Below are 12,771 nucleotides of genomic sequence, written 5' to 3'. Positions count from 1 at the left end.
AAGAAACTACAAAAAACATTTTAACTTCTGTCTTTATTGAAAAATAGAATTAGGTTCATTGTGATTCATCTCATTTGGTGCTGGAATGGATACGTCACGGAGACTTACTTCAGAATGGTGTCAGAGTTTGCTGTAGAAAAAAAAGGGAAAAAAAGAGAGAATTTAGGGTTTCTGCCGGTTTTATGAAAGTAAATTTAAGACAATTTCTAAGACCTTTTTAAGACCAACTTAAAGAAAATTTAAGTTGAATTAAATACAATACGTCAGTAAATGTCTAGTGAAATACAATGAGTTGCATTAGCAACATTCAGATTTTGAAAATTAAACATCAGACAGATATCCATTACTTAAAAAAAATAATAATAAAAAAAATAACTTGAATACCTTTGCTCACAACCACTAAAATATGGACATAACTTTTACTGTATCTTCTTTTCCAGTGCAATTGTCTAAAGATTATTCAATCAAGATACATTTACTGGAGATACAAAATGACATAGAATATGAAGTCTTGTTTTCTGATCAGAAAAATCTACTTCATTCAAAGGGAAGTTTTCAAAGCTCATTGACGGATATTTGTTCTTGTTTTAAGCATAAACTCACGTCACTTAGTTAAATTATAAAAAAGACTGGGAAACAAGACAGAAATAAGTTAACACCCTGTATTACTACTAAACATGTCATTAAGTTATGCCACACACACATACACAGAACTTTGATAACTTTCTCTAAATCATCAACCAAGTTGAAATACATCCCCTGAAATGCTTTGCCATGAATAACATTTCTTTGCATTTGTTTCATTGAATATTTTGGTAAAGAATCTAAAACAACCTTCGGTCCCAAAGTTAAATATCAAATGATGTGCTGCATCATGAGATGCTGTTAATGTATTGCAAAATAAAAAAAGGGAAAAGTTTTTTTTCATCAAACACTATTTCAGCATACTGTATCATCCTTCTACATGGGTTTGGTTAATGTAAAATGTCCACATTAAAACACCAAGGTCCGAAATTAACAGACGGGGCAGGGTTCAAATACGACCCAAAAAATTACTATTATTACATATATTTTGTCATATTTTATTCTTGTTATATTGTAGAATAATTAATTTAATATTATATATATATATATATATATATATAGATAGATAGATATAGATAGATAGATATACACACACAACTAGTTACAGACCTTCAGAAAGCTGTTTGTAAATGCGCTCTCGCTCTTCCCTGAGTTTCTTCTCTTCCTCCTCAATCCTTCTTTCTTCAGCAGCAATGGGCTTCAGGTAATCTGGTGAGCAGATTGATTGAAAAACACCATAGAAAAACTATTTAATGAGGAAGAAAACAACTCTGAATATTTAAATACAAAACAAAAAACAATACAAAAAAATGTTATAAAGTAAACAAATGTTTAAAACAGATTAAAGTGCAAAAGAACCATAAAGAACAATAGGTCACACTTTACAATAAGGTCTCATTACGTTAATGCATTACCTAACATTATCTAACAATGAGCAATAGCTACATTTGTTAAAGTAGTTATAATTCTTTGTTAGTGTTAGTTAATAAAAATATAACTGTTCACTGTTAGTTCGTTTTAGCTCAATTCCATATTATTTATCTGTTAATAAATAATATCAACAGATACGACTTTGATTTTAATAATAATATTTTAGTAAATGTTTAAATTAACATTAACTAAGATTAATAAATGCTTTAGAAGTATTGTTCATTGTTAGTTCAAGTTAACTAATGAATCAACTAATGTTAACTAATAGAACCTTTTTTATATTTTTTATTTGCAGATTTATATTTCAATAAAAAATACAAACACTTAAAGAATCTTATTGTAAAGTGTTATTGAACAATAATAAAGAATCAAATCATTTTCAATATCTATACATTTTTACCGGTTGATGGAAAAGTATTCTTAAAATGCACTCAAACAATCGAAACAATTAGTAATAAGAAATTATTCATGGTATTTTGAAGTGCCCAAGATTACAATATCATGCATTTTCATTATAATGATATATCGTACCGTACATCGGCACATACCATATATAAAAACTTACCATATCTCTGCTTCCCATAAAGTAATCCAATTAGCAAGGCTGACCATCTTGCTGTCTGAAATCAGAGAGAAGACTGCTGGTTTGTTTACTGGTAAACTTGTCAAGGACTTTAAAGGCCACTGTGATATTTTATAAATCTATTCTTTACTGAATACTACGAAAATTTAACATACAGTGAGGAAATACAGTTTTAATGCATTCAAACCACAGTCTATTTATGGGTACAAAAACATTCAGCAATGTCCATGGTGTGACATGCTATAGGCTAATCAATATACTCAACAATTTTAAACAAAATGTTTTCGAATATAAAATACTGTTTTTATATAAGAAGTATGCATTATGACTGACCTCATCAGTGACTACAGGGGAGGGATATTTATATTTTTGTAAATTCACCTCACAACAGGGGCATGTACAACTTTCAATTCCCATTATTCATTCTATTTAAACATTTGACAAGTTCATTCGCCGGTATATTTGCAACGTCGTGGTAATCTTCAACTTAAGTTAACATGCCTGACCTTGCAGTGCTGAGGATAGGCAGCTAGGCTAACACGATTAGCTCATTCACCGGCTACAGTTGCTAAGGGTTTGACCAATACATTTTATGCTAAGCTAAGCTAACAAATAGCAACGTATAGCAAACTAATTCGCTGATGAATGAAGGTCGCTGATAAATAAATAAAAACGAATAAGAATGAAACATGTTAATGAATATAAAGAAGGGTTTGAGGGTCATAGTCTGAATAGATTCTGTACCTTGATAAGCGGGGAGACCTGTACGGGAGGAACCATGTTTGAATGGGTCTCTTCAGCCGCAGGAGAGGAAGTCAGTGGCAGACAGTGTGTGCTCGGCTCGGCTCTGGATGATTTATGATTCTCCCTACTGTCAGTAGGCTACACTGTACACATGTCAAGTCAAGTCAAGTCAAGTTTATTTGTATAGCGCTTTTCACAATACAGATTGTATCAAAGCAGCTTCACAGTATTAAATTAAAATAATACAACAAAGTTTGTTTCAAGAGGAATTTATTGATTGATAAAATTAAATTAAATATCCCCAAAATGTCCATTCACTTTTGTGGCTTTTCTTTCCTCCAGAATTTGAATAACCTTTTTAGCAGTTCACTTAAATATTCATGTAGTAAGTATGACAATTGAGTTTGTAAATGATAAATATTGTATCATACAGGCTCTCAATTAACATAGGGAATTTATTTATTAATAATAATAATTAAATTATTATGAATTATTATTATTATTCAATATATTTGATAATGATTTTAGCAGTTCACTTAAATGGCCCTACATGTACACGAATACGTTTTTTGAAGTACATATAATCCATATAGTCTCTCATTGGGTATTATTTATTTATTTGTTTATTTTTATTCATTTTATCATTTGTTTAGTAGGCTATTGTGTATTATTATTATTATTATTATTATTATTCACCATTTTAACATCCTTTTTAGCAAGTTAAATGAGATAAATAGGACTTAATTATAATTTTTTTTAAAGTGTAAATATTCCATAAATCTCTCAATTAATATGTGGCATTTATTTATTTAGTAGCAGTAGTAGTAGTAGTATTATAATATTTAGAAAGTTATTTAAAAACATTTATAAAGTTTTATGTCAACTGCCCATTGTCATTCAAATACAAATTGTACAATCTGTATAAATCCTGTAAAAATAAAATAAAAATAATAATAATTCAACCTTGACAAGACAGGTCATGGTTATTCTATAAAGATGAATTCCTTTCTAAGGCTGTCAGTCTCCAAGTGATGATACGTTTGTTTGTTTAGATTCAACTTGTTCCTTCCTTTTGAAACTATTTCAGGCGGTGATGTCGTCCGGGGCGCTGCCAACGCATGGTGTCAGTTTCAGAATCCGGCAGGATTAGAAAGCTTGTTAGAATCCTCGTAAATTCAATTTAAACACTACTGACAGAATATGAAGTAAGTTATGACACAAACAGAAAACAGAAAACATTGAACTATTTATTAGAGTAACCCTGATTAGCCAGAATCATTAACATAAAGTATTAATATAAAAGGAAAACCTTATATCATACTCTTGCATTAACCTCTTCCCTTAATAGAAAGTTATGCAGACCCATTGGAGTGCCATGAGTAGTCACTGTAAATAGAACAACGATGCGCTTCTCTGGTATTTAACAGATGGATCACGAAAATACAGCCGACTTGTTTTGGAACATGACTGCAAGTGCTCAGTCATAGCAACTCTTCGACAGGCTGACACATTGCAGTGCTAATGTCAGAGCGTTACTGGAATGTTCTGAGGCAGCATATAAAAGCATCGACTCTTGTTCATCGGGACACAAGCACAGACGAAGTCGACCAGCTCAACACAGCACCGAAAATCCACCAAAGATGCTTTGCCCAAGCACATTTCAGCCTCATCTCAGCCCATTCATGGACTTCCACTGGCCAGTGCGCAGCCTGTGGCCGGAGACGAGACCTCTGTTCTTTCAGATCGAGAAAGAAATGATGAGACACATGCAGGAGATGAGGCACAACCTGGAGTTCATGGAACGCCTGCACCAAAGGATTTTTGACGAGATTGACCATGTCTCACCCATGACCACTTTCAGACCCATCTCATTCCAGATCGGAAAGGAAGGAAGCCAGTATGCACTGACACTAGATACGAAGGATTTCTCTCCAGAGGAGCTGTCCGTCAAACAAGTGGGCAGGAAGTTGCGGGTGAGCGGAAAGACAGAGAAGAAGCAAGATGACGGGAAAGGATCGTACTCGTACAGAAGCCAAGAATTTAGGCAGGAGTTTGACCTTCCTGAAGGTGTGAGTCCTGAAATGGTGACCTGTTCTTTAAACAATGGCCAGCTACAGATACAAGCACCCAAAGAGCCTAATGCCGTGAGCAACGAGAGAGTGATTCCCATTACATACACTCCTGCTGTGAAGAGTCCTGCTCCTCAGAGCCCTCAGCCTGAGAACCCGGCAGTTGAGGCAGAGTCTACAGAGAACTGAGCTTAGCCTCCACAACACAACTAATGACTCTATGGGACACCCATATTAAGCTCGAACTTAAACAAGCTGTAAAAGATCTTTATTGATGCTATACATTTTGTAGAAGTGTATTAACATTTTGTTCGTTGCATTAAGATTTACTGGAACAGAAGTCTAACACTTCAATTCAGTAATATATTTGTTTTTGTTATACTACAAGATTATTAAGTGTACATCCAATAAACTAAAAACTAATCTGGTCCTGGGGCACCACCATGTTTATGTAACTTGCAAGATTTACACAAAGAATTATTAAATTAGTAAATGTATTAAGTTGTATTTATTTATTTCATACATTTTGCTTCCATTTTTGTTATTACAATCTTCATACGAATCTCTGCATGGATTAGGCTAAATAATGAAGAATTTCTTAAGGATTGTTGCTTGCATCTCACAAATTCACAAAAACGTTTTTCTAGGGGTGAAATATTAGCAATGATCAGTATTTAGCTCTTTAATTTGGATCTCATCCACTTAAAGCTTTTACAAAACATTCTTAAAATATACTTAATTCATATAGGCCTAGGCCTTCTTTGCTTTGCTCAACTGTTTCTTCACTGTAAAAAATGATATGATACTGTAAGTTATGACAACATGTTTTTACATTGGTTTAGCTCATCACATCAACTTTTTTTAATTTATAGCCTACAAGACTCAACAATTTTTTTTATGTCAGTTTAATGTAATTTAAGTTGAAAATGACTTAAACATCCAAGTTCATTGTACTTTTATTTATTTTATTTTTTTACAGTGTACTTTGCATCGTCGGTCATCCACAAATCAGATATTTTTGAAAAGTAAAAAAAAATGTTTGTGTTAAAAAAATATATATGGTTTTCATTTTTGAGTCACAACAATCATGCATAAAATAATACGAATTTCTTAAGAATTGTTCCATGCATCTCACAAATTCAGAAAAAAACAACAACGGAGTTTTCTAGGGTTGAAAAAACATAAGCAAATATAAAAATGTAGTTCTCTTATATGAATCTCACACATTTAGAGACTTTATGCTTCCCAGTACAGACGGAATAAAAACATTTGACTTCCCCCACTTGAAGTAAAGCGTACTAATAACTCCAACCCTCTAGGTGGCAGTACTGCTATTACAAAACATACTCCAGTCGAGATTTTAGTTTGGGAGACGAATTTCCTTCCGTTTGTTCACCCGCCACAAACAAGCAAATTAATCGGGCTAGCTAGGATACTTTTTAAACCTGCATTATTGTATGTAATGAGGTAGTACGCATATTTTGGGGAGTCAAGTGCCGAGAATCTTCCTTGAGCATGACGGCAGTAATTCACGAGTTACTGTCCTCCGTTATGGGGGTGTTAGTTGAGAGTGTCGTGTCGGAGTTGAGCAAACATCTCTCTGACTTCACGGCTGTCTTATCTGAAGAGTGGAAGCGCAACAAGGGGACTGCAGTGAACAAAAACAGACTTAAACAGGCGAATCAAGCCAAAACTGTAAGTTCTAGAGTAGAAAAGCGCATTAAGTGTCCATTCCTGATCACAACACGCTTCTAAATGTTGCCTGGCTGTTGTTGTTTACATTGTAATTGCAACTGGCATATGAAGAGTGCACAGAGTAACGACTATATTAAGTCCATATTGAATGTAATTATTTTATAAACATAATAAACCTGTTAAACTTGCAACCTCCATCTGTTTCCCAGTAAGCTGTAACGTTAGTTGATTAAATGGCGTGTTTTTGTAACATGCTGTCTTAAATTCCTGCTTGTTTTAAAAGCCAATTAATACTGATTCTTACAGAAGAATGCCCCACATTGGAAATTAACCAGAGATGATTACGTTAGACACAATTCTAAATTGTTTTTGACATATGACAGTCATATGAAAATATATGAACAAATGCATTATGTAAAGAAACCATACACTACTGTGTTCTGACAGAAGGATAAGTTGCATTTTTAAAGTATACAGCAAATATACACTTAAACAGCTGTACCTACTTAATGTCAACATGCCAGATATATTTGAAAAATTATATACTGAAAAATCTGTGACCTAGTCATATGTGCTCGGCAAGGTTTTAATTTGTGTGTCAAAAGTCATGACAGTCATCACCTTCATCATCACACAAGTTGTAAAGAAATTGTTTGGTGTTTTTACATGATTTTCCTCCTGATCATAGGCAGCTAGCAACAACAGAAAAACACAATCAATACTGCATTAATAGATAATAGAAAATGTTTTGTCACCAGCGCAAGGCGACGAGATGACAAATTGACAATTTAATAGATAGTGTAGAAAACATCATGTCTCATTCATTCAACTGAATGCTAGAGTTGGTGATTTATGTAATATGCAACATTGCTTTTTGTGTCTGTCGGTGTTCACTCATATTGAGTGATTGGAAATTCATGTCTTTTGAGGACAATGGTGCAGGATATTTACACTCAAACAGGTGAATACCTCCGAACATGTTTGTCCTTTGGGCATCTTGTTCTAGTCAGAATGCGTTGAAAACAAAAGAAAACATTGCAGTTCTCTAGGGATCCAAAAAAAAGTAATTATTGTAAGACAGTATAACAAAAATCATTTATTTTAATCAAATCCTGCTTTTTGACATGCAGCAAATTGTAAAAGGTGCTTGCAAATTACTAAATCTCAAATGATCTCTTTGTCTTTCTTTTTCTTTATTTATAAAGCACTTTCAATGTCACTCCAGGTTCACACAAAGTGCTGTACAATACAACTAAAAATCTGATATCTTTGTATTTCAGAAGGAGTTTGCTGCATTCATGGAGCTGTTGAGTAAAGCCACAATAGAGACAATGGTGAAATTGATTCATGATCGCATCTCAGCTCAAGTATTGGAAGCTACAGCAAAGTCTCAGCTGTCAAAACAAGACAAACTAAATGGTATGTCTTTATTCTTAAAGTCACAATGAAATCAATACCGACGTTTCTTATTTTTTATGGAATATTGCAGTGTTTATTATAAATGATTTATCTGTGTACATCATACTTTTTTTATTTCATGTGCCCTCGTAATCTTTAATCAAAATAGCTTCCCCTCCTTATTGCATAGACATCTTTTCTCTTTACTGATGACATTTTTACTAGCATGAGGGCAGGACAACCTGTCACTCACATGAGATCACAGCAATAGCGAACCACAATGATCCAATCAATTCCAGATGGACAATACCATGTCCCGCCCTACATTTTTTCTTGTTTGTTTAACTTGCATACATTACAATAGGAAATGTATTCTTATTGTATTCTCACAGAGGGTCAAGCAGCCACACCTGAGCCTGAAAATAATGTGCTTCTTGGGCCTGAAAAGAACAAGGATTATGATTTGGAATCAGAACATCAGGAAAACTCTGGACAAGCAGCAAATAATCAGTACCAACAGCTGCCATCTGCACCCACCGACATTCTGGCAGGCAATGTGGGTTTGAGTGAAAGCCAACCTTCCACAAGCACAAATATAGCTGCAGAGGTGAGACGGGAGCCTTTCATTTGCGAGTCCTGTGGAGTATCTTTCAAAGACTTGGCCCTGTTGAACATTCACAATGCTTTACACAAAGAAAGACCTTTCAATTGTTTGACATGTGGGAATACTTTCAAAATGATGAAATGCTTGATGAAACACCAGCGATTTCACACGACTCCAGAAGTGAGCATTGAGTTCGAAGCCACTCTGAACGAAGAAGAATTCATTGTGCAGCTCGAAACCTGTGATGCTGTCAATACATCCCTGGAAACACTAGAGGTCACCACTCAAGGTAAGACATGATTTCAAATGCTGTGCTTAAAGGGTTAGTTCACCCAAAAATGAAAATTCTGCCAGTAATTACTCACCCTCATGTTGTTCCAACCCCGTAAGACTTTCGTTCATCTTCGGAACACAAATTAAGATATTTTTGATGAAAACTGAGAGCTGTCTCACTTCTCCATAGGCTGCTATGTAATTTCATTTGCCGGCCCAGAAAGTTAGTAAAGACATCGTTAAAATAGTCCAAGTGACTACAGTGGCTCAACCTTAAAGGGGTGGTTCAGGATTTTCGACATCGGACCTCATTTTCAAGTGAGCCTGGTTGTTATTCATCAGTGGAGACAGTTTTCAAAAAAAATGAATCCAGTCCTTACTTTTGGATAGTTCGCCAGTGCTAGGCTAGCGCAAGTCAACGGTGCACGTTAGCCTGCCATTAAAAACAGTTTTACCCACTCCACAGTACACCAAAAGCAAATAAATTATAACGATAAATTATCTATCTATCTATCTAAATGTCTGTTGAGAGAATAATGTTAGAAATCAAAGTACTCTTGCATCTCAGGCAAAAGTCTCATCATCATCGGCAGGTAAATACACTTGCGTGATTGTTATGTGGACCGGCTCTCTCGGTTTCCTAGGTAACCAAATATAACTCCGCCGCTGCTGTAGACTGCTTATAAATACAGGGAACAAATGATAACTAATGCAATGTGATGAAAGGGTAGTTTGATTTCTAACATTCTCTAAACAGACATTTACATCGATAGTCTGGCTTTATAATTTATTTGCTTTTGGTGTACTGTGGAGTGGGTAAAACTGTTTTTAATGGCAGGCTAACGTGCACCGTTGACTCGCGCTAGCCTAGCACCGGCGAACTATCCAAAAGTAAGGACTGGATGAATTTTTTTGAAAACTGTCTCCACTGATGAATAACAACCAGGCTCACTTGAAAATGAGGTCCGATGTCGAAAATCCTGAACCACCCCTTTAAGTTTATCAAGCGACAATAATACTTTTTGTGCAGAAAAATAACGACAGTCGCTTCTCTTCCATGTCATTCTCCTACGCTGTTGACGTTCTACGCCAGAACATAGGCTCACTATTGGCCAGGATCACACGCATGACCAGCGTCGGCCAATAATGAGCCTACGTTCTGACGTAGAACCCAGAAGCGCATTTCCTGTAATGGCAAAGCTGAATTTTCTGCTGCAATTACTCCAGTCTTCAGTGTCACACGATCCTTAAAAAAATCATGTTCTGATTTCGTGTTTACCAAACATTTCTTATTATTAATTTTGAAAATAATTGTGCTGCTTAATCCTTTGTGGAAACCGTGAAAAAAAGAAGGATTTTTTGATAAATAGTAAGTTTAAAAGAACAAAGTTTATTTGAATAAAACCTTTTTGAATAAAATATATTCATTTACAAAATGTAGTGTGTGAATGCCGATTGGCGCTCTGCCTTTTACAAAGCGGCAACGAATGCCAATTCTTCTGAAACTTTCTTCTTCAGACCGTTGACAGCAAACTGTCTGAACATTGAAGATCTTCCTTGCCATAGAAAAGCATCTCTTCAGTGGACGGCTTCACAAGCTGCTATTGTTAACCCGCCACTCCCCTTCAACAGCAATACAAACACCGTGTTAACACCTGACCGGACACAAGTGTTCTTAGAGTACGTCATAAATAGAATGGCGTGTCGTGTCAGTTTACTGTCGGGGATTTGTTGTGGCATCGCACTGCGTCCAGTGTAAACAGAATCACTGATTATAATGAGTTCTTTAGTCACGCAAGGTATAGACACGGTGAAAATGAAGCAATTGCAGGTTTTCAATTTCAATTAAAATTTAATTTTTCCACATTTTTTGTGGGGTGGGGGTGCCAGATTTTTTTTCAAGGTTTAAGGGGGCGTGACTAAAGTTTAAAAACAACAGCTTTAATGAGTTAAAATTTACTATAACAATGACTAATGACCAATATTTCCATATAAAAGAAAATGTAGAAAAATTTTGATCTTTTCCAGTTTGTTTCTCTTAAACATACTCTGTGTTCTTCTCCTTACAGAAATTCTACAAAATAACTTGGACAACGAAGACTTATCTTGTGCTGTCTTGGAAAGCAGTCAGTATGCAACCGAATCGCTTGTGCAAGGTTTGAATATTACCATCGAAAATGCAGACGTTCAGCCCAACGCCACACCTAACACAGAAATAATAAAGCAATCAAATGATGGTTTGTTCTGTTGCAAAACTTGCGGGAAGTGTTTTGAACTGAGGTGGAAGTTCATTAACCACGTTCGGGCTCACGTGAAACATTACAAATGTTCGCATTGCGATAAGCGCTTTACTATGAGAAGCTGCCTCATCAGACACGCGGCGATGCACACTGGAGCTCAGCTATTCAAATGTGATATATGTTCCAAGTCTTTTGTATTTCAGGCTTCCCTGGAAAAGCACAAGCGCCTTCACACGGCAGAAAAGACGGTTACTTGCCCACACTGCCAGAGGGTTTTTCCTGGCAAGCGTTCGTTCGGCAGACACAGATGCAGAGCAGTCGAAACGCTCTACAGCTGTCCCGTATGTGACAAGCAGTTCAAAATTAAACAAAACATGCTCGATCATCAGACACTGCACACCGGCGAGAAGCCCTACTGCTGCGAGATATGTGGCGCGTTTTATAGCTGTGAACGATATCTGAAAAATCACCAGAAGAGTCACATCGAGAAAACCTACGAGTATCCGTGCGAACTCTGCGACAAGCGGTTCAGTGCTCGCAAACACTTGCAGGCGCATATGCTCGTGCACACGAGGGAAAAGCGATACGCATGCGACGTATGCGACAAGAAGTTCGCCACCTCTGGAAACCTCAACAGACACAAAGCTGGTCACACGGGAGTGAAGCTGTACGGTTGTCCGATATGTTTGAAAAGATACACCACAGCGTACGCCCTGAAGATGCACATGCACAAACACACTTCAAGCAAACCGTTCCTTTGCGACGTTTGCGGTAAGGGATTTACCAGTTCGGACTACATGAAAAGGCACAAGCGAATCATTCACGCGGGAAGGAGGGATTGTGTGTGTTCGATCTGTAATAAGGCCTTCATATTCCCCAGTTCTCTTAATCAGCACATGCTTGTACACACAGGAGAGAAGCATCATGAGCGACTGGTCAGTCCTCTGCTGAAGAAGTTCAGTTGCGAACATTGTCAAAAGAAGTTCTACTCACAAGCCGCCCTTACGGTACACCAAAGGGTTCACACGAAGGAAAAGCCGTATAGTTGTGAGGTTTGTGGAAAGAGGTTTGGGTATTCGAGCAGTATTCAGATGCACATGAGAATCCATACAGGAGAGAGACCTTTCGGTTGTGATGTTTGTGGTAAGACGTTCAATCAGGCTGTGCATCTGAGGACCCATCAGCGAGTGCACACCGGTCTAAAGTCATTCAGTTGTGAGAGCTGTGGGAAAAAGTTTGTGGATCATAGAAATCTTAAGCAACATAAATGTAAATATACCATGTAAATTCTTCAATTTTTGCTAGACCAAAGGTTACACTGAATTAATCATTGCATCTCATGTTCAGGGCTGTTTGAAATAGTTTATGTAATGCATATCATTATTATGTTCATAGCTAATGATCTGTAGGGTCTTGATTGGCAAGCTGAATTAAACAAAATTGTGTAAGCCTCTGTATTTTTTAATTGTGTAAACAATTATATTTTCAAAACAGGACTGGGAATCAATACTTGTGTGTCATGGCAATAAAAACATCATGAAGAACCATCTCTGTCTTCTTAACATTAAATGTATTATGAATTTTTTTTATTTGATTCAATATAAGAGTTGATTATTAAATGTCATGTCTGAATACAGTGTTTGCTAATCT

General features: G+C 36.1%; 3 protein-coding genes across 4 annotated transcripts; 2 read left to right on the top strand and 1 right to left on the bottom strand.

The window, feature by feature from the left end:
- Positions 1–14: 14 nt before the first annotated feature.
- Positions 15–2,999, bottom strand: atp5mea (ATP synthase membrane subunit ea). Its single transcript, XM_082141996.1, has 4 exons — positions 2,843–2,999; positions 2,081–2,135; positions 1,195–1,293; positions 15–130 (listed from the first exon to the last, which is right to left on the bottom strand). The coding sequence occupies exons 1-4, from the start codon at positions 2,876–2,878 to the stop codon at positions 105–107; spliced, it is 216 nt and encodes a 71-aa protein (XP_081998122.1). The 5' UTR covers positions 2,879–2,999; the 3' UTR covers positions 15–104.
- A 1,278-nt stretch (positions 3,000–4,277) lies between these two features.
- On the top strand, positions 4,278–5,339 carry hspb9l (heat shock protein, alpha-crystallin-related, b9-like). The gene has a single exon (XM_082141991.1). It carries the CDS (start codon positions 4,483–4,485, stop codon positions 5,098–5,100), a length of 618 nt encoding a protein of 205 aa, XP_081998117.1. The 5' UTR covers positions 4,278–4,482; the 3' UTR covers positions 5,101–5,339.
- Positions 5,340–6,173: 834 nt separating this feature from the next.
- Positions 6,174–12,668, top strand: LOC309478323 (uncharacterized protein). 2 transcript variants are annotated; one of them, XM_082141930.1, is made up of 4 exons: positions 6,174–6,606; positions 7,890–8,025; positions 8,397–8,897; positions 10,951–12,668. In XM_082141930.1, exons 1-4 carry the CDS (start codon positions 6,427–6,429, stop codon positions 12,405–12,407), a joined length of 2,274 nt encoding a protein of 757 aa, XP_081998056.1. In that variant the 5' UTR covers positions 6,174–6,426; the 3' UTR covers positions 12,408–12,668. The 2 variants fall into 2 exon arrangements, with proteins under 2 accessions (XP_081998056.1, XP_081998055.1); XM_082141929.1 differs by having other exon boundaries at positions 6,178–6,606; positions 7,887–8,025.
- Positions 12,669–12,771: the final 103 nt, after the last annotated feature.

The sequence above is a fragment of the Leuciscus leuciscus genome, assembly GCF_965113295.1.
Source record: "Leuciscus leuciscus genome assembly, chromosome: 16".
Classification (NCBI taxonomy): domain Eukaryota; kingdom Metazoa; phylum Chordata; class Actinopteri; order Cypriniformes; family Leuciscidae; genus Leuciscus; species Leuciscus leuciscus.
The sequence above is the reverse complement of the archived record's forward strand: the minus strand, read 5'-3'. Positions and strand labels throughout refer to the sequence as shown.